General features: G+C 36.4%; 1 protein-coding gene across 2 annotated transcripts in view; it reads right to left on the bottom strand.

The window, feature by feature from the left end:
* The window catches only part of GPHN (gephyrin), a 577,313-nt gene that overhangs the window by 57,217 nt on the left and 496,646 nt on the right, over positions 1-23,450 (bottom strand). For both annotated transcript variants that reach the window (XM_012656203.1, XM_012656202.1), the window contains 4 exons: positions 21,740-21,795; positions 11,535-11,654; positions 9,956-10,014; positions 8,716-8,869 (listed from right to left, as the gene is read on the bottom strand). In XM_012656203.1, coding sequence (XP_012511657.1) covers positions 8,716-8,869; positions 9,956-10,014; positions 11,535-11,654; positions 21,740-21,795 — 389 coding nt within the window. The remainder of the gene's footprint in view (positions 1-8,715; positions 8,870-9,955; positions 10,015-11,534; positions 11,655-21,739; positions 21,796-23,450) is intronic.

The raw sequence follows: 23,450 nt of genomic DNA, 5'->3' as shown, positions 1-23,450 counted from the left end.
AATACTATGCCAAAGGCTCATCTCCTTTGAGAAAAATGCCATTAAAAATTCTATCCCATGCAGCTGTATTTTTCTAGAACTTTATATCCATTGAATACTAATAAACTATCACTTTTTTCTCTAATTTTTAATATATGCATATTTCTTTTAAAAACTTTTTATTTTAAAATAATTATAGACTTACAGAAAATTGTAAAAATCATACATAGAGATTCTCCGTACCCGTTATCCAGTTTCTTCTAGTGGTAACATTTTATGTAACTGTAGTATAATATCAAAACCAGAAACTGACATTGGTATAATGTATGCATATAATTCTTTGTCATTTTACCACATATGTAGATTTGTGTAACTTCCACCTCAATCAAGATACCAACTATTCAGTTGCCACAAAGATAGCCCTCATGTTAACCCTTGATAGTCATGATCCCCCCCTTCCCTATCCTCATCCCTACCTCATGGGAACCACTAATATAATTTTATCATTTGGGAATGTTATAAAAATGAAATCAAACCGTATGTGATCTTTTGAGACTGGCCTTTTTTCACTCCACATAATGCCCTTGAGGTCCATCTAGGTGGTGGCATGCAGAAATAGTCTGTGCCTTTTTATTGCTGTTTCAAGTTTTAGTCTATTACAGATAAAGTAGACCATTTATATTTAATGTAATTATTGATAAGTTAGAGCTTATGCCTGCTATTTTATTTTTCATTTTCTGTTTGTTCCCTCTTTTTCTGTTTCCTTTTTCTTGCCTTCCTGTGGATTACTTGAACGTTTTTTTAGAATTCCATTTTGATTTATCTATAGTGCTTTTGAATGTATCTTTTTAATAGATTTTTTTAGTGGTTGCTCTAGATATTACATTATAATACACAATTTATCAACTAGATTATGAACTTCTGCAGTCTAAGTTTTTTCTATTATTTTAAAATTTCCTATATTACTTGTGCTATACAGATGATAATCTCTAAGTGTTCATAAAATATTAAGCCCAGGGTCCAGCTCCTAGGCTTAAAAATAAAGCAGGAGAATCTCTTCTCAATTGTCTTTAATGGAAAATAGTGGGGAACAGACAAGGAGTTTTAAGAGGCAAGATTTTGGGGGATACCTGGAGCTGGAAGCTTGTTGCCTCATGTTAGCATCTTGATACCTAATATACCTTGATTCCTTGGTCTACAAACCCAGTAGTCAGCACATATGTTTACTTCTACAGTACATTATAGAACATTTATTACTGTCATTATGAAGAGGCATAATAGCATCTGCCAGATACATACCTCAGAGGGGTGTAGTAAAGATTAATGACATAACATTAATTAGGTACTGTTAAATCCCTAGATGAGAGGCACTATATAAATACATGCTGTTATTATTTATCACAAGTGACTAAAATATCCTTTTATGACCATCCTCAAATACCCTTATAATAAAAGAAATGAGAAATCAAAACATGGATTAATTGAAACTATTCTCTCTTATTATGAGATAAATTAAATAAAATTTAATATAAAACATTAATTCAATATAAAATTTAAATTCCATACCTGAGATTATTGTCATAAATAGAAATTTACACAATTACTTTAAAGATTAAATAAAATGCTAGCTTTTCAGTTTTGGAATATATAGACTCTATCAATATAGATAGATACAGACATAATATATAGTTAATAAACTATAGATATATAGAGAGATATATAGATGATGGATAGCTAGATATTGATAGATACATATAGACTTATGGAATAGCTACCACAAATGTGCTGTATTTACAGCTCTAAATTAGGGCTGTTAATAATTAGTAGAAACTTACTCTGCTGTACCACTGGTTGCTTAATCACCAGAAAACATAATATACACTGTGGTGGCCTCAAAGTGGGAAGAGAGCACACTCTAGTTAGAGCACCTATCAGTTCTTTGAGCATTGGGAAGAAAAAAATGGAGAGTTAAGAGTAGGTTTGAAGGATGGAGGGAGAATGGGAGTGAAAAAAGAACAGAACTTGAAGTAGTAGAATGAGGATAGGGGTGGGAATAAGTAGTTGGATAAAAAAGATATAAGAAGCCTGACCAGAGAGACTCTTCCCTCCACCCACCCCCATCAATTCTTCTTTTAAAAATCATAGCAACAGGGCAGCCAGACTCTTTTGATGCTTTTTAAAAAAATCTACAATGTTTTGTTCTTCAATTGAGTATGAAGAGGCACATAAAGGAAGGACAAATACACAAGCTCACATAATAGAATACTAGGCAGCTAATAAAACAGTGTTTAAAAAGACATTATAAACATATACCAATAGGTGAAAAAATGGAAAGAAATCAAGTGTTATTATGTTTGAGTTAAAGCATGGTGAGATTATGTATGACTTTTTCCCTTTTCTCTATTTTCAAAATATTTAATGATAACAAAAAGTAATTTTAAGAAGACATACATATGATGACAGCACACAGCAGTATATGATAAATGCAGCATGACTGATCCAAATAAAACTTAGTATAGGTATTTAAAAGAGGGAGAGAACAAATGTGGTGAGTGTATTAATGGAGGGCCTCATATAGGAAGAAATGTCTAAACTGGGTTTGAAAGATTGATAAGATTTTAAATTGGATTTTAATGAGAAGAGAAGAGCAAAGACACGAAGTCTGGGTAAATGGCATATGATAATGGACTGGGATGTATTAAATGTCAACAAATTTGTTGAATGTTTGAATTAATGAATGAGGATAAGAACTAAAAGTAGGCCATCATTCTTGGTCTACTGATACAAAGATTAAAAAATAATAACACTCAGTATTGGTGAGGGTATGGAAGAATAGCACTTCTCAATATTTAAGGGAAGGTAACTCAGTATAATATTTCTGGAGGCAATTAGGCAATACATAATCTTTTTTTTTTTTTTTTTAAAAGATGAGATTTTGCTCTGTTGCCCAGGCTGGAGTGCAGTGGCATGATCACAGCTCACTGCATCTCCGAACTACTAGGCTTTAAGTGACCCTCCTGCCTCAGCCTCCCAGAGTGCTGGGATTACAGCCGTGAGACACCACCACACTTGGCTGCAATACACAATCTTAAAATAAGTAAGGCATACCCTTTGACCTAACAGTTCTTTGAATTTAATAAAACAATGAAACATGCAAATAACTATGAATGTTCATCACATCACTGTCTATTTCAATGCTGAAAAATTGTAAAAAAAAAATAAATGTCTAACAATAGAGAATTAAAAAATTAATTATGAGAAACCATACAATATAATGGTTATGCAGCTATCAAAGGTAGATTACAGATATATATTACTGACACTGAAAGATATTTGTGATATGTTATTTAAGTGAAAAAAGCAGATAATAAAATAGTATTTATTTTTATAAATAAATATTTATATGAGCATAGAAATAATTCTGGATGACTGTATAGCAAAATGTTAGCAGTGATTTCTATTTTTTTGCATTCCACTAGAATATAGGCTTTATGGAGATAGGGATTGTTGTCTTTTTTGTTTACTATTGTATTCTCAGCAACTAAAATGATACTTGGCACATAGAAGGAACTCAAAATATACTAAGTAAATGAATGAATGCTTACTTGTATTTTCTAGTTTTCCTATACATTAACTGTTACTATAATCTAATGTCTTCACATTAAAACTGGAAAGATTAGTATATATCCCCCAAAACTGAATACTATTCAGCTATAAAAAGAATGAAATCATGTCCTTTGCAGCAACATGGACGGAACTGGAGGCCATTATTTTAAGTGAAACAACTCGGGCACAGAAAGACAAATACTGCATTTTCTAACTTATATGTGAGAGCTAAATAATGTATACACATGGAAGCTGAGTGTGGAACTATGCATAATGGAGACTTGCAGAGGTGGAGAAGGGTGAGAGAGGGGTTAATGATGGGAGGTTGTTTGGTGGGTTCAAGGTGTGTTCCTCCAGTGATGGATGCACTGAAGGCCCTGACCTTACCACAATGCAATATATCAATGTAGCAAAATTGTATTTGTACTACATGAATATATACAAAAAAATTAATAAAACAATATAGTATTAATTAACACTGACAATAAAAAAGAAGGTAGGAAAAACTCGGCCTGAGGGCAGAGTGCAGCCAGGGTTAAACTCTCAAAATGGCATCGGTTGTGGGCCTGTGACTGGAAAGGATGGGGCCCCACTCAGGCAAATAGTGTGGGCAAGAAGGTGTGGGGAGTGCAGTCGACTATGTCTCAGTTTCATAGGGGCCAGTTGCAGGGTGGTGGGTATTGTCTTAGGTATGCCTATGAGAGCCTGGTTTCCCTGTCCCTTCCTTGGCCAGGTAGTGGCTGCAACTGTGTCAGCCTGAACTTGGCCTAAGGATGGGGTATAGCCCGGCATCAAACTCTCGAAATGGCATCTCGGGCCCATGACCAGAGAGTATAAAGCCCTTTACAGGCAAGCAGCCTGGGCAAGAAGCTGTGGGGAGTGTGATCCGCTCACATCTCAGTCTCTGCAGCAGCCTGCATCAGGGTGGTGGGGAACTTCCCAGGGTTATATGGGATCCCACAGTCTCCCCACTTCCTCCACAGAGCAGTGCAGCAGTACTAGCCATCCTTGTAGATTCCCAGTATCCAGGCTCTCACAATGGCACCCAGCTAGAGGTGTTCGGAATGCCTGTGGGATTCTGTGTAGGTTCCCTTTCTGGAGCAACATCTCTGTACAATCTCTAGGCAGCTCCCTATGTTAGGCTCAAGGCTTGTGTGAGTTGTGGGGTTCTCCCAGAGCAATATTGTAAAGGCCAGTTTCAGAGTAGGAAGCCCTGGGAATTTTTCTCTTACTGTTTCCCCAAATCCAGGAGCTTCTCCTGGCTCTCATCCAGTCTTTGACTGGGCAAGCTGCCTTGAACCCTCTCCTTACTTACTTTTGGTGCTTCCCATCACTTCTCTGGTAAATCCTAGCATTCTCTCCTAGATGATATGTTCAAAATGTGAGTATCTACTTACTATTCTGGTTCCTCTTCGTGGAGGCACACACTACCTGTATCTAGTCAGCCATCTTGTTCCTATCTCTCCTTTTCTATCTTCTAATGTAATATGAATATATCCCAATGGCAAAACCTAATTGTTGTACTCCACAGCTGATGAGAGTCTGGGAAATCCAGTTTTCAGGCCTCCAGCCTTATTGATATAGGGGAGAGCATAAGGGCTAATGTGGAGTAAGTTTCAACAGATAATATCTGGCATATATCTCTTCTGTTACTCTTTATCATTTTACCTTTTTAAAATATCATTTATCACTGTTTGTTTACTGACTATCTCCCCATTAGAATATAAATTCTACAAGAGCAAGGAATTTGTCTGTCTTGCTTGCTGCTATATTCCCTATCTAAACAGTATCTGGCATCAGTAGCATACTGAGTGAGAAGGGGTGGTAGGAGTGGTTTGCCTCAGCAGAGAGGAGTATTTTATCCACTGACAGTGTTTAGAATTGTCAGTACATGGTGATAATAAAAAGCAGACTGACTTTTAGTCATTTTTGTTATTGTTTTCTGATTTTCTACAAATAATGTATCCTCTTGGCCTTAGGTTAACTTTCCAGCTCTGTTCTCCCAGAGATTTGAAAAAGATGAAATGTGAACTTGTTACTAAGCAACATTTCTTATGATAAAAGTTATCTCTGATTGATAACTTGCATATAGACTGGGAGGGACTATAAATGACCTATAAATATCTAATGGGAAGCCACAGCTTTGGGCTTCCATGAGTGTGTTGGCAATTATAATTAGGTGTTCACTTTGTGGGGAGTTTGGAAGCTGCCTAAGATTGTTATAAGAAATATTAATTCCTTTGTAGGATATGGGGTTTCTAAGTCAGGGTGGCTCCCCCACTCTCCTAGTATAAGTCTTATTCCCTTGCACCTGAGGTGTCACTTGAAGAAATGGAACAGCTTGTGGATGGCTGGCTGTGTGGACTACTCAGAGGACTAGCTCCACTAAAGAAGAAAACCTGATGCTGTCCTGCTGGATGCTGAGTTTTCTGTTCAATATCTTGTAAGTAAACTGGTCCAAGGGATGGTGTGTTCACATCTTGTGAGTCCGAATGTTTAATGAAGAGAACCCGCTGGAGGGCCTTCTAGCATGTAATAAGTGCTCAATATATATTTATTGAACAAATGCATGAGGTTGGGAAATGTGTGCCCACAATCACATAATCACTTTATGGTATTATCTAAATTTTAATTGCATAGTTTTTTTTTGAGATCAACAAATGTTGATCTCAGTACAGCTATTCGGTGTTAGTTAAAGTTGGTAACTCTACGTTCTTAATTTTGAAATAATGCTACCATCCTTAAAAAGCTCAAACAAATACTGAGCAGGTTTTAAATAGTATACATAGACATCTTGAAGGACAGTCTTTGGGTTGCCTAAGGCAATTGTCCTGCTTACCAATATATCACATTGGATTCAAGAAGTGAAATATGTGAAATCATATGCACCAAGGGGAAATCAGAACCAATACTTAAGTGAAGCTTGTATTATGACTGGCTAAATTTGCCTTTGCCATATTAATAGATAAGTGCAATTTCTTTTGACCTCTCTGAAAATAAATCAATTTTTTTTTTTTTGCTATTGTTTTCTGGGTATCTGAGGATCTCAAGCCTTCAGGAGAGATACTATGCTTTATTCATCTCTTTTATCACCAGGTTCCTGTTTAGTACCTGGTGGAGAGGTGGCCAATAAACATGTGTTGAACAAAACTAAACTATATGGTCATAGATAGCCATAACAATAGGTAATTTTGGATGGGAGAAGGGGAGAAATATCAAGCCATATGGAACTAGAGATTATAGAACTTAGAAGCATTATTTTCTTTGAAAACCATGGTATAATTTAGTATAGCAGGCCAGGGAGTACAGGGGAATGAATCATAGAATTAGTCAAATCCTATTCCAGGATAATCAGGTCTATGGGGGCAGGGAACTAAGACTTGCAACTTCTCCTTAGATTCTATGATGTAAGTACCATTTCTATTCTCACCCCATCACCTAACTCTACTGCCAGTAAATAGTTTTAATAGAGTATAAAAAGTAGCTTAAAAAATATACTACCAATATACTCTGGGGGATAACTGAGAACTTAGTCCAGCCCTACAAAAGCATTAGAAAGAATATACGCAAAATAGCTTAAACAAAGTTTCCTATTAACTAAATAGTTATTTATGAGTTTGCTAATTCTTTTTCTTTCTTGAGACAGGGTTTCGCTCTGCAGCCTAGGCTGTCGTGCAGTGGCATGATCATAGCTCGCTGTAGCCTTCAACTCCGGGACTCAAGCAATCCTCCTTTCCTCAGCTTCCAGAGTGTGGTCACCACGCCTGGCTAATTTTTCTTATTTTTGTAGAGATAGGGTCTCATTATCTTTCCCAGGCTAGTCTTGAACTACTTGGCCTCCTAGAGTGCTAGGATTATACGTGTGAGCCACTGCGCCCATCCAAGTTTGCTAATTCTATTTAGCTTTTCCAAACTCCACAAACTACTTGGATGCACAAAGCATACGAGCAAATCAGAAATAAGAATGGTTCATTGAATTAACCAGTTTAACAAAAATTTCTTTCCGATGCTAAATATAGTATCAGTTGGTCCTATATCAGGATATTATTAATAAAATCATTGGCATTTAGATCAAATTGAAAAGAATGTTTGTTTTGGGTCAGTAGTTTTATGGAATGACCAGTATACTTATAATGGGAAGTAAGCAAATCTGGAATGTTGCTTTAGCTCTCCATTAGCAAAACAAAACATTCTATTCTTTTCTTTTGCTCTAGCCAAAAGAACTATAAGGGTCATAGAGAGATTCCTGAAAATTTTCATTTCCAAGACTTCAAAAAATTAAAAATAATGTTAATGAAGGGCTTACTTTTAGAACACAGTTAGAAATTTTAAAAAAAGTCCAGTCAAGCTTTTCTTTAGTAGTAAGGTCAAAGGAATTATTTTTAAAAATCTCAATAGTTTCTGCTTCTTCTATTAGGCTTTGAGTTTCCAGCAGATTCACTTTTCAATATTCCCAGTTTGATTTTAGAGCCTCTGATTACAGTTTTGCACAACCTAAGCAAAACACAACACAGGAAGTTTTTCAAGAGTTCTCAGAAAGAGATTGACTGCATTCCCCTCTCTAAATCAGGCCCAAAATGACATTTTGACCCATTCTGAATAGCATGCCACTAGAGATGCTGTCTTTAGAGAAATGAAAACAAACCCTGATTATCAAACTCCTCCTGGTGATTAAACATCATGTGGAACTTTTCACAAGAAGAAGGGCTAGGCATGGTATGGTGATCCATTAATTTATTTCCCACACAGAGGTGGCCCACCATTTCAGCAGCAGAATGGGCACAATTCCGTGTCCTAGAGTAAGTACTGAGTTTGCACAGTTTAATATCTATAGCCAGCAACTAACATTCTTTGTTTATGTGCACTGAGTGTGTGGAAAGGCCATTGGTTGTAATATTTTATTATAATAAATGGAAGGGAACATTTCTTAATTTCTAGTTCTTCCTTCTTCTCATCTTCTGAACTTGAACTATCATAAGGTCAACTTATTACTTCCCTATTACAAGAATATGGACCCAGTGGGAAGACCAATAATCCACAATTTTTTTTTTATAACACAGAGCAGATGTCAGAAATACCTTTATCTTAAGCCCCCCTGCCTCCCAAACCCTGCTTTTTTTTTTTTTTTACCTCATTCCCTGTTGACATGACTGCAACCACTGGAAACTTATTAACTTCAACCTCTGTGACACCTACAGTTGCAAGAAGACCAATCTCTGAGGGGCCCATGTGGGTTCCTTTTGCCAAAACGCATTCCCCTCTTTTAATGTCATGGCCGATGGGTCTGAAAATCAAAGCAGAACATAAGCAGTATGAATAAGAATAACATTTTCTCAACTCAGAGGGAAACTGTAGTGTCAAAGAAGGAGAACACTCAGGAGAAAAAAATCAAGAAATGAGGCACTAATAAAATAATGAAATGAGATTCTCAAAACTCTATGCTTTTTTAATTTTAAAAGTTAAATTACACAATAGAAGACAAAAATAGGATTTATATCTATTACTGCTGAACAGGAATATATTACTTCATATTTGAAAATTATTTTACAAATTGCTTTGTACTATATTACAGTTAAAATACCAATTGCAATTTTGATATAAGGCAAGAATTTGTATGAAAATATCTAGTAGCATTAATGATAAGAGGCTCATAGCTGGTTAGCTTTGCAGCAAGGAGAGTAATGCTAATGAGGTTACAGTCATAGATGTAATTTCCATTTGGACCACTTAGGTTGGTTCTGATCTGTGGCCACAGAGAAGGCATGCTGCCATAGGGATGGAAGAAGTGTAGTTTTGTTACAAAGGGATGTTGAGCAAATTAGTATTAATGGAATCAAAGTAAACATATTCCATTGTAAGAAAAATAACATAAGGTACACAAACTATTTGTGGTAGGATAATAGCCTCATCTTTGTACATAAGGAACAGCATATTATTTCATTATCATTGGTAGTCAGTAGAGGATGTGCTATCCTCTATTAGCTGATAAGCAATTAGCTGATAAACTAATTGTATAAATATCTAGTTCTGGGGTTATCTTAGTTAATACCAAATTCTGGATTATCTAGGGGTGGGGCTGGGTAATTCCACATTATCTAGGGTTAGAATTAACTGTGGATTATGTAGGCTCATGACTTTACTTCTTTCACATTGCTTTTGACTATTTCACTTGCCTTTACTATCTTCATTAAAAAATAGGCAGGGCAGGTATGTGATACAGAATTCAGAAAATTGATTTTGCTTCTTGGTAAATCCCTGAAAGCTAATGGTTAATTGACATAGCTGTGGATTTATAATAGCCATGCTCTCCTAAGTCCATGATCATGTAGAAACAAAAGTTGTCCTTAAATTCTATATGTTTTGAACTTGCCTGATATCTTGGCCTGGCCGAGCTTGCACCAGAATTCGCACTTCAAGTTCTTCAGTGCCCTATAATAAGAACAGGTCATGTAATTTCAAACCAAACAATTTAACAGAACTTCTGATCAGTAGAATTTAACTATTCAGATGCTTTATCATCAGATAGGCCCAGATTATATACACAAATATAGGCAAACAGAAAACCATTTACTAAACCCTTTGAAACACTATGAATTTCTAACACAGGTTCCTGAAAAATTAGAATGTTTGGTGCCAATAAATATTTTCTCCAATTTTCATGCTTTAAAAATGTACCAATTCAAATATTGAATCTTACTTTGTAAGTAGCATTCTTAAGGAATACACACAAACACACACACACACGGCTACCCTCATAGATAAACTATGCATGAAGGTAACATCTCTATTCTGTTCCCATAAATTATAGGTTTAATACCATGCCAAGGTTCCCAAATACCTGCACAAATTTCAGTGAAGGACTTATAGTTTACCTGGTAGTAGATTTCTGTAAATTAATGGTGATCATCAATTTTACATTTATGGGCTGTGAATAATATTGTGTGTGACATTGGAACTGTGTCTTGTCATCTGGCAGAGTCTGTGGAGGTATGTCCTCTGGATTTCAATGCTTTCCTAGCTTCCCTGATGCCAATAAATCTACTTGGACAGTTTTAACAGCAGGCAATGTGATCTGTTTGCCAAGAGTTGAATTTTATAAGCCCTACTTGTGATTAGTTGATTAAAAAGAAAATCTTCAGATCAAGAAAACTGGCTGTCTCTCAGCATGGCCAGATTTCACTACCTACCCTGCCCAGGAGAATATATGTTTATTTTTAACCTCAGCTTTTAAAATGTAAAATATCTTAAACTTCTTCACAAAACAAGATAGCCAGTCATTAAAACTTCAGTTGAATTTATTCTACTTTTATTAGTGGCTGATACTCCGATTTCAAGAGTTGCCACTAGTTTCATGAGCTAAAGTCCTGCTTAGACCCCCAAAGATCCCAAAGTCTTTTATTTTATAAAATAAATGGAGGGGGAATGTATATAAATTTAATATTTCAAGGCTGTCATTTTGTGGCATGGCCTTTCTTGGAAATACAGAAAACCAGAGGTGAAAGGATCATTTGTTTCAAATTCTTGGCTTAGTGTAATATTCAGGAACTTGCCTATGTCTTCTTTGTTAAATTCTTCTCTATTAATTTTTGATCTCATGAACTCCTTCACATTTTATCAGAAGCTAGTCTCAATGACAAATTTCTCAGCTAGAACGTATGTCACTGTTAATATCTCTGCCCTTCTATCTTGAGTTTCTTTCCTTGTTTGCATGTGAAATTTCTTGGGTCAAATATGGTTCAAATTCTGCTATAATAACAGACCATAAAAACCCCTCCTATAACAAAAGATTTTCAAGCTTAAGGTAATTTCTTATTTACTGGAGACCCATACAATGTAAGATCCCAACATAACCAAAAAACCTGGCTTATTCTCATAAACATTGCAGAAAATGGGTGTGACATGATACTGCTGTAGGAACAATGGTGCGGTAAGACCTGGTGATGACGTACATCATCTGATTCCCTGATAAGTTCAGTGTCTTCCACTTGTACTACTGCATCAGCACCGCAGGGGATTGGAGCACCTGTTGTAACCCGCATGACTTGTCCTGGCATTACTGTCTGAGTTGGCTGGAAATACAGACATGAAAAAGACAGTTGATTTACTTTGCTGGGATGTAACATTTTTTAGAAATAAACCATAAAAGAAAGTCTTACAGTTTTATTCATTTTGGATCCATGTGATAAAAGCTACCCACAAACAGGTGCACTCACACCAAAGAGATTTAGGCCGATTTTATATATACTTTAAGGTAATGACTATTAGATGTCTTTCTTGGTAGCCTGTTTTCCTTTTCAAGAACTGCCACTTACATTTGCCACTATTGCCTCTCACTTAAATAATGTGCATATTCCCAATATATGCAAAGTGATTTGAAGTCTGTAAGAAAAGAATGCTAGGCCATATGTATGAATGACAATTATGAAAAATTAGCATCTTCATAATTTATTCGAGTTTCAATTTTGAGAAATACAGTAGATTTATTAAATAAACCTTTCAGTTAAATAAAGGCAAGCCAGAAATATCTTTTGTTTTGTTTTGTTTTTTAGAGATAGGGTCTTGTTCTTTTGCCCAGGCTAGAATGCAGTGGCATCATCATAGCTCACTGTAACTTCCAACTCCTGGGCTCAACAGATCCTCCTGCCTCAGCCTCCCAAGTAGCTGGGACTACAGGTGTGACCACCACGTCTGGCTATTTTTTTCTATTTTTTGTACAGAAGGGGACTCGCTCTTGCTCAGGCTGGTCTCGAGTTCCTACCTCAAGCAATCCTCCTGCCTCAGCCTCCCAGAGTGCTAGGATTACAGGTTTGAGCCACCACGCCCGACCTTGGAAATATCCTTCTAATTACTGCTCTTGAAAACCTTTCTAAAACATATTAGCTCACCTATCAGTTAATAATAAGTCTAGAAAATGTAATTAAATAATTTCAAAATGATTCCAGTGTCTGTAATGATCTGGGTTAAATATTTTTTTTGAAAATGAAAAACAAGATTTTTATTGCCTGAACTTTCATATGGATGGTATCAGAGAGAGTTTATGGTATATGCTGCTAACTTCTTGCAGCACAGGAAAAGCATATTTCTGTAAGATTCATCTGGTAGATTTGATCTGGTTTCAGGAGAGTCACTTGTCAGGGACCGTGATTTAGGTCAGAGTTGGGAAAAGGAATGCTTCAAATTTCCCCCCAAAAGAAAATCCTGAGACAGTATTAATTCCCCAATTAAAAAAAAAGACACCTTTCCAAAGATGTCCGCTTCCTAAGTATAGTCATGTGCTGCCTAATGACATCTTGGTTAATGACAGACTGCAAATACAATGGTGGTCCCATAAGATTATAACACCATATGTACTTTTTCTGTTTAGATAACATTTAAGTAAATACTTACCATTGTGTTAGAACTGCCTAATTATTCAGTCCAGTGACACACTGAACATGTTTGTAGCCTAGGAATAATAGGCTGTACCATGTAGCCTAAGTGTGTAGTAGGCTATACCCTCTAGGTTTGTGTAATTACACTCTATGATTTTGCACAATGACAAAATCACCTAAAGACATATTTCTCAGAATGTATACCCATTGTTAAGTGATGCACAACTGTACCTTATAACCTTAAGTCGTTAAGATGTAAATATACTTACTACTACTGAACTGTTTGCTTAAAAATGGCTAAGATGGTACATTTAATGTTATGTATTTTTTTTTACTGTCGAAGTAAAATAAAATACAATAAAATAACCACACGCACCCCGTAGGGAATAGTTAAGAAAAAATACCCCACCACTGGAAGTACAATCAAAGTAAAACTGGAAATTTATTTATTAGAAAAGCCTTAAAAATCTTTTCTCCACAACATTATTGTTGCAAACAATACTACCAATAACTAATGTTTATTGAACTCAAAATCTATGCTATGTATAGTGTTAAGTGCATTACATATTCTAGAATATAAGTCCTACAAAGATAAATATTTGTTTTAGTTTCTGTTTATTTTGTTTATTCTCTCCAGATCACATCATCATTCTCTACCCTGTGCTGTGGCCCAGAAGGGTGACCTCTATGGACTATTTTAACCAGGTTCCTATCACTCTGGCTTCTGGATAGATTCAGCCAATGAGAGGGACCAACAAGAGATTAGAGGGTAGGAGGGAGAGAAAGGTAGGGTTTTTATCTCCCCTGCTCTTTTACTGCTAGACTACAATTTGGTGATGGTTAGGGCAACCCTGCTACTAAAGGCCACCACAGCTCCTATTGGGTGGTCCTCTCCCATAGCTATGATTATTCCCAGGTTCAGGTATCATTGTCTCCTTTTGCTTCTTCTGACCAAGAGGTAGTAACGGAATCTCACTGTTGCTAGTGCCTGAGTGCTTCAAATTCCTTTGCTGGTTTCCCTTAACCTTGTCCAGATTTTGGAAATAGTCCCTGCATTAATCTTCTTTAGTCATCCTCTTTCCAGACATATTATTCTATCATTGCAAGGCCTAGAAAGTGTCTGGCACACATCTTTATAAGATGAGCAGATGTGCATCACCAGGCTGAGCTGACATTGTACCATGTGTCCCAGGGAAACAGAGTACTGGTAGAACTCAGACACCCTGCCCTACAGACCAGACAACTATGGTACCCTGCCTCCCTGGAGCTGGACTAGCTCCTTAGATTCTGAGCTGCTCCTTTCTCTGGGAAGTGGAGTTGTTGCTGGACTGTTCCCTGACACTTCCCTACCCTGGGCCAAATGACAGCTGTGCTCTGCCATTCTGACTTGCTGCCACTGCACCTGGCCTCACAGAGTCAGATACTGCCAAGTCCCACCACTGAGGGGTCTAGAGTCACTACTATATGCTGCCTCATCCTCTGGGACGTAAGTTGTCACTAAGCCCTACTGGCACTGGTTCCTGAATTGTAGTCATAACCAGCTGCTCTGGCCCAAATCTCTAGAGCACCTCCTTTTACCCAGAGTTGGGCCAGTGCTTTGCCTTGTCCCCCAGGGGTAGAATCACAGCTAAACCTGGGCTCCTGGGCCCAAGCTGCTAAGAGGCACCTTAGAGTCACATATCCTGGCTCTGCAAACAACCTACCTGTACCCTAAGATCAAGTGCCAAAATAAGTCATGAGACCCCAAGCTTAGGATTCCAGCCCCAGAGCTTTTCTGAGAACCTGTACCTAGAACCCAGTACTGCTGCAGCCACTGTAGGCTGTGTCAGACATGACACCAAGAAGGATACCCTTGGTTAAATCTCCCCACTGTGGACAAAACAAAATAGGAGGACCTCAAAAGCCCTCAGCACCACGGACATTAACAACCCATGCTGCTGACATAAACTTCTACAGCCTAGTTCACTGAGGTGCCCATAGTTATTGCTGATGTTGAATGCAGCTAAAGAAGCTGTATGAAGACTATATCACTGCACCTATCCCGAAATAGCGTCACTGCACCCATCCTAACTGGCATACTAAAACCTTACCATAGGTGAAAGTTTTTCTCTATGAGAGCCATTCTAGAAAGTTTGGAAGAGGTGATAATTCCACCAGGTGCATGGACATCAGCTCAAGGACACAAAAAACATGAAGAAGCAAGGAAATATGACATCACCAAAGGAAACTAATAACTTTCTAGAAACAGATCCCCCCAAAAAGAAAATCAGAGAACTGTTAGAAAAGGAATTCAAAATAATGGTGTTAAGGAAACTCAATGAAATGTAACAAAATATAGATAGACAATTTCAGCAAAATCAAGGAAAATAATACATGATATGAATGAGAAATTCAACAAAGAGACAGAATTTATGAAAAAGACCAAACAGAAACCACACAGATAAAGAATTCAATGAATGAAATAAAAACACAGTAGAGAGTTTCAACAGCAGATTTGATCAAGCAAAAGAAAGCATCTCCAAACGAGGATAGGTTATTTGAAATTACCCAAGTAGAGGGAGAAAAAAAGAAATAAAAATGAAAAAGAGGAAGAAATCCTACAAGACTTATGAGACACCATTATGTGAGCAAGTATTTGTGTCATCAGACTTCCAGAAGGAAAAAAGAAGGGAAAAGGCATAGGAAACTTATTTAATGAAAGAATAACTGAAACTTCCCAAGTCTGGGGAGATATGGACATCCAGAACAGGGAAGTTAAAAAATCCCAAATAGATTCAACCCAAAAAATCCTTCTCAAGGCATATTATACCCCAATTTTTAAAAGTCAAAGACAAAGAGAGATTTCTAAAAACAGCAAGAAAAAGGTAACAAGTCATATATAAGGGAATCTCCATTAGAGTAACAGCAGATTTCTCCACAGAAACATTAAGGTGTCACAGGCAATGGGATGATATATTGAAAGTGCTAACATTAAAAAAAAAATGGCAACAAAGAGTACTATATGCAGCAAAGCTATCCTTTGGAAATGAGAGAGAAAGAAAGTCTTTCTTAGACAAGCAAGAACTGAGGGATTCATCACTACTAGACTGGCTTACAAGAAATTCTCAAGGGAGTCCTATGTCTAGAAGTGAAAAGATGATAATTACTATCATGAAAACATGCAAAAGTATTTACTGGTAGAGCAGATATACAAATGAGAAAGAGAAAAGAATCAAATGTTATCACTACAGAAAACTACCAAATCACAATGATAAACAATGAGAGGAAGGAAGGAACAAGGGTATACAAAGCAACCAGAAAACAGGTAACAAAATGACAGGAGTAAGTCCTCACTTATCAATAATAGCATTGAATGTAGAAGGATTAAATTCCACACTTAAAAGAAAGACTGGCTGAACAGGTTAAAAAAAACACAACCCACCCATATGCTGCCTATAAGAAACTCACTTCACGTGTACAAACATATAGACTGAAGTGAAGAGATGAAAAAATATATTCCATGCAAAAAGAAACCAAAGTGAGCAGAAGTAGTTAAACTTATACCAGTTAAAACAGACCATAAATAAAAAAATTGTAAAACGAGACAGAGGTCTTATATAATGATAAAATAGATCAATTTAGCAGGAGAATGTAACAATTGTAAGCATATATGCACCCAACATTGGAGCCCCCATATATGCAAAGCAAATATTATTAGATCTAAAGGAAACAATAAGCCTGAGCAACATAACGATAACTCATCCCTACAAAAAATAGAAAAATTAGCCAAGTGTGATGGCACATGCCTGTAGTCCCAGCTACTCAGGAGGCTGAGGCAAGAGGATTGCTTGAGCCCAGGAGTTTGAGGTTGCAGTAAGCTATGGTGACACCACTATACTCTACCTGGGGCAACACAGTGAGACTCTGTCTCAAAAACAAACACTAGCACCACCACCACCACCACCACCAATAACCAGAAAAACACACAAACCAAACCAAAACAAGCAAGCAAACAAACAAATGAAAAAAACAACAAAAAACATAAAAGCAAAAATCCCCCAAATTATATAAATATGTGGAAATTCAACAACTTATTCCTGAATAACCAATGGATCAATGAAGAAATGAAGGAAATTAAAAAATTTCTTGAAACAAATGAAAATGGAAACACAACATATCAAAACCAGTGGGATACAGAAAAAAGCAGAATTAAGGGGAAGTTTATAGCAATAAATGCATACATCAAATAAGTAGAAAGATTTCAAATAAACAACAATGAATGTTAAGGAATTAGAAAAGCAAGCACATAACAAACCCACAATTAGTGGAAGGAAAGAAATGAGAAAAATCACAGCAGAAACAAATGAAATTGAGACTAAAACAGCAACACAAAATATCAGTGAAATGAAAGTTTGTTTTGTGAAAAGATAAAATTGACAAACCATTAGCTAAACTAGCCACGACAACAACAACAAAAATAAAAGACCCAATTAAATAAAATGAGAAACAAAAAAGGAGGCATTACAACTGGTACCACAGAAATACAATGAATTTTTAGGGACTATTACAAAGAACTATATGTTAACAAACTAGAAGACCTAGCAGAAATGGGTAAATTCCTAGACACATACAACCTACCAAGATTGAACCAAGAAAAAATAGAAAACCCGAACATATCAATTATAAAACCCAGGATTGAATCTGTAATAAATCTCCCATCAAAGAAAAGCCCAGGACCTGATGACTTCACTGCTGAATCCTACCAAGCACTTAAAGAAGAAATCATACCAATTCTTCTCAAACTCTTCCAGAAAATTTAAGAGGAAGGAATTCTTCCAAATTACTCTGATATTAGAACTGAAAAGAATACAACAAAAAAAGAAAACTATGGGCTGATGAACATAGATGCAAAAATCCCATAGATGCAAAAACACTAGCCTGAATCTAGCAGCACAATAAAAGTATCATTCACCATGATTAAGTGGGATTTATCCCAGGGATGCAAAGATGGTTCAACACAAGCAAAACAAAAAATGTGACACATCACATCAACAGAATGAAGTACAAAACCCATATGATCATCTCAATAGATACAGAAAAACATTTCATAAAATTCAACATCCCTTCACAATAAAAACTCTCAATAAGTTAGGTATAGAAGAAACATACCTCAACATAATAAAGGCCATATATGACAAACCCAGAGCCAACATCATACTGAATGGGCAAGAGTTGAAACTTTTCCTCTTAGATCTGGAACAAGACAAGGATGCCCACTTTCACCACTTTTATTCAACATAATACTGGAAGTCCTGGCTAGAGCAATTAGGCAACAGAAAGAAATAATTGGAAATCCACATTGTAAAGGAAGAAGTCAAATTGTACATTTTCAGATTTCATGATCTCATATATAAAAACCCCTAAAATTTCTACCAAAAAACTCTTAGAACTAATACAAATTTAGTAAAGTTGCAGGATAGAAAACCAACATCCCCAAATCAGTAGCATTTCTATAAACTAACAATGAACTAGCAGAAAAAGAAAACAAGAAAGCAATCCCATTTGCAATAGCTACAAAAATAAAAAAAAAAAAACAACAAGGAGGTGTAAGATCTCTACAAGGAAAACTATAAACACTGAAGAAAGTAATTGAAGAGGTCACACTCACTCACACACACACACACACACACACACACACACACAAAACAAATGAAAGTCATCCCATGTTCATGGACTGGAAGAATTAATATTATAAAAAATGACCATACTACCAAAAGTGATCTAAAGATTCAATGAAATCCCTATCAAAATACCAATGACATTCTTTACAGAGATAGAAAAAAACCCAACCCTACAATTCATATGAAAGCACAAAAGATCCAGAATAGCCAAAACAATCCTGAGCAAAAAGGATAAAACTGGAGGAATCACAACACTGAACTGCAAAATATACTTCAAAGCTATAGTAATCAAAAGAGCATGGTATGAGCATAAGAACAGATACATAGACCAATGGAACAGAACACAGAACCCAGAAACACATCCACATATTTACAGCCAACTGATTTTTCACAAAGGCTACAAGAACATTCACTGGGGAAGGGATACTCTCTTCAATAAATGGGTCTGGGAAAATCGGATATCTATATGTAGGAAAATAAAACTAGATCCCTATCTCTTACTATCTACAAAAATCAACTAAAAATGGATTAAAGACTTAAATGTAGGACTCAAAACTATGAAACTATTGGAAGAAAACACAGGGGAAACACTTTTGGACATCGGTTGGGCCAAAGATTTTATGGGAAAGAGCTCAAAGGCAACGAAGCAAAAATAGACAAATCAGATTCTATCAAACTAAAAGCTTCTGCACAGAAAAGAAAACATTCAAAACAGTGAAGCAACAACCTGTGTAATGGCAGAAAATACTTACAAATGATTTATCTGATAAGCGATTGATATCCAGAATATACAAGGATCTCAAACAACTCAACAGCAAAAAACCAAATAATCTGATTAAAGAATGGGCAAATGAACTGAATAGACATCTCTCAAAAGAAGACATACAAATTACCAACAGTTTATCCAAAATGTTTAATATCACTAATCATCAGGAAAATACAAATCAAAAGCACAGTAAGATATCATCTTACCTCCATTAGAATGACCATTATAAAAAATTAAAAGATAAATGCTGGTAAGGGTGTGGAGAAAGGGAAATTGTTGTACACTGTTGATGGGAATGTAAATTATTACAGTCATTACAGAAAACAGTATGGAGGTGCCTCAAAAAACTAAAAATGGAACTACCACATGATCCAGTAAGCCTACTACTGGGTATATATCCAAAGGAAAGGAAATCAGTGTGTTGAAGAGATATCTGCACTCCTCTGTTTATTGCAACACAATTCACAATAGCCAAGATATGGAATCAATCCATTAGTCAACAGACTAATGGATAAAGAAAATGTGGTATATATACACAATGGAATACTATTTATCTATAAAAAGAACAAAATTCTGTCTTCTGCAGCAACATGAATGAGCTTGGAGGACACTGTTAAGTGAAATAAGCCAGGCACAGAAGGATAAATTCTGCATGTTCTTACTCATGTGGAAGCTAAAAAAGTTGAATTCAAGGAAGTAAAGAGTAGAATACTGGTTCCTAGAGGCTGGAAAGGCTAGGGGGAGGTGAGGATAGTGAAAGATTGGTTAACAGACAAAATTATAGCTAGATAGCATGTTCTTACTTATATGTGGAAGCTAAAAAAGTTGATCTCATAGAAGTAAAGAGTAGAACAGTGATTACTAGTGGCAGGGATGCGGGGGTGGGAAATAGCTAAAAATTGGTTGACAGAAAGTATAGCTAGATAAGAGAAATAAATTCTAGTGTTCTATAGTACTATAGGGCAACTATAATGAACAATTTATTGTATATTTTCCAGTAGTTAGAAGATTGCATTTTGAATGTTTCCAACACAAAGAAATGGAAATGTTTGATGTGAGGAACATGCTAATTACCCTGATTTGATCATTACATATTATGTACATGTACTGAAATATCATACTTTGCCCCATAAATATGTACAATTTTATGTGTCAATTAAAAATAATAACAAAAGAAACACCCCTCAAAAAACCACATGTGTGCACACACACAAAGAAAACATAAAAAGAAAGTGTCTGGCACACAGTTGGTAGTCAATAAATATTTCCAGAATGAATGAATGAACAAATATGCATTATCTCATCTTATCACAACAACTACATGAAATATAGATTCCTTCCAGGCTTAGAACTCCAGTCTTCTCCCTGTTTTTTTCCCACAGTTACTAACAGTCACAGAGAAAGAGATACTTGGAATTAGATCTGGCATTGAGCTATGTACCTCATATCTCCTTATTTTGTTATATGAACAAAAGACATTCCAGGCTTATTCAGAGTTGTTAAATATTAATGTAACTTTTTCACCAAAATACTCCTTAGGATTTATTTATTTATTTTTTTGAGACAGAGTCTTGCTCTGTTGTCTGGGCTAGAGTGCCGTGGTGTCAGTCTAGCTTACAACAACCTCAAACTCCTGGGCTCAAGCAATCTTTCTGCCTCAGCCTCCCGAGTAACTGGGACTACAGGCATGGACCACCATGCCTGGCTAATTTTTTCTGTATATTTTTTAGTTGTCCAGCTAATTTCTTTCTATTTTTAGTAGAGATGGGGTCTTGCTCTTGCTCAGGCTGGTTTCAAACTCCTGAGCTCAAACAATCCGCCCGCCTTGGCCTCCCAGAGAGCTACGATTACAGGCGTGAGCCACCGCGCCCGGCCTGTTGCTTCATTTCTTAATAGAAATATATGTATACCTGCTCCTTGGCTAGGTCCCAAATGAGAAAATTCATCTAAATAATTAGCTAGAGATGTTAAATAATTTGCTGCTTCTAAATCTCCCTGTTTATAACACAAGTTGGAGAAAAGTCTGAGAAGACCACCTAGAAATTGTAGTTCTATTGGGAACATCATTATTTTAATATAGGAAAAAAGAATCACCTAGTAACAGGGCTGAAAATACTTGTGGAGCATGTCTGTGAGATATACCAACAACACTAAGCTATATATTAGTAGATGTAGATCCTTGAAATTAAGAAATAATTCTTTTGGTTCTTATAGGAATGATCCTTTCATCTCTTTCATGACCTTCTGACTAATCCCTCTCTAAGATTTCTACTACACTGGTAGGAGAAGTTTAGAATTAGATGCACGAAGTGTGTGAAGCTGAAATCTTCAGTGCCTTTCAGGCCTATGAATCTCACCTGTTCACCAGCTTGGGATTCCCCAATGATGAAACGATCTCCTGGGCCATCAGCAGCTGTGAGATGGAACAGAAACAAGAACAATCATCAGTATGGACCTATAGCAAGGAACAAGGACCTAGTATTGGAATTCTAAATTTTGACTCACATTATTTGACAAGGCTTCAGAGAAGTGAAATATTTTTCTGGTCTCCTAGACTTGATAATGGCTTTGTTATTACTGGTTTGATCATTGGTATCCACAATTCACACATACTGACAAAGTGGTATTTTGTCCTTTGTTGGTTTCACTGGAGATGGTCTTCCTGTCACTCCATAATTTCCATAGTTGTGCTTTTCTAATAAGAAGTTCTTTTAGCCCATCCTCCTAAATAAATGCCACCTTATCCATGTATATGTATGTTTGTATGTCTGATATGTGAGTGCACACTTATGGGTATATATGGATATATCACTACGTATATATACATCCATATTTCCCCATTTTCTATAAAATTTTAAACTACTTCATACCATTTTCTTATTTATCTCCCAGTCTGGTCTTCATAATAACCAAGTGAACATATAGGAAGAATATATACGCTTTTCGTCATTTGACAGTTGAAGGAAATGAGTTACAGAATGAAGGAACTCAGGTAGAAAAAAGGTTAAGTACCTCACACAATTAAAGCAGTGAACTACACTGAAGGGTCAGGGAAAGCGTGATAAAAGGATTTCTGATTTGAATATGAAGGATGAGTAACAGCTAAGTCGGGGTGTGTGGGGTAGGAGGGGAAGGGCGAGTGTGGGTGGAAGAGGGAGAGGGGGAAAAGAGAAAGATAGGAAGTGGAAATGCTCCATTATTATGTATAAAAAGAACATTATATGCAGAGACCTCTGGTTCGTGTCTTCCTCACAGTTTATAATGCAGCCATTCTTAACTTTTAGTACTGTAGTTCCCTGAGAGTACCAAGAAGACTCATATTTCAGCTCCATGATCTAGGCCACTTCTACTAAAGTGTTCTTTTCTTTTTTAAATTTAATATAATTTAAATTTTTATTTTGCAAAGTGTCCTTTTCTTATTCTTGCCTTCTGATTAAAGACTTTTTGGCTTTTAAGACTCTGCTGAAGCATCACCTTCTCTATGTTGTCATATCTGACTCCTCTTCCCTCAAGAGTTACCTACATCCTCTTTTGTTTCCCCAGTGTAGCCTGAAATAACTCTAAAATGTATTTGCAAGCCAGGCATAGTGGTACATACTGTTAATCCCAGTTACTCAAGAGGCTGAGGCAGGAGGATCGCTGGAGCCAAGGAGTTTGAGATTACCCTGGGCAACATGCAAAACCTCATCTCCAAAACCAAGATGTATTTGTAGTTATTTGCTTATTTGTCTTAGGAGAATCTCTAGCACTTGCTGTACAATAGGTATTAAATACATGTTCAACATGTCAAGTATTCAAAATGTTCCATAAATGAATGAGTGTGGTTCCTAAGAATTTTTTGGAAAGATATATGAATGAAAAATAAATATTTTCCACGCCAAAATTCTATATTTGCTATATATATTCCTGCAGATCCACGTATATTTGCTTTAAAACTTGAACAAACATTCACCATCTTAAGAATATTTAGAGGCTGGGTGTGGTGGCTCACGCCTGTAATCCTAGCACTCTGGGAGGCCGAAGTGGGAAGATCGCTTGAGGTCAGGAGTTTGAGACCAGCCTCAGCAA

Source organism: Propithecus coquereli, unplaced genomic scaffold (genome assembly GCF_000956105.1).
Source record: "Propithecus coquereli isolate 6110/MARCELLA unplaced genomic scaffold, Pcoq_1.0 Scaffold5, whole genome shotgun sequence".
Taxonomy (NCBI): domain Eukaryota; kingdom Metazoa; phylum Chordata; class Mammalia; order Primates; family Indriidae; genus Propithecus; species Propithecus coquereli.
This window is presented reverse-complemented; position numbering and strand designations above follow the sequence as displayed.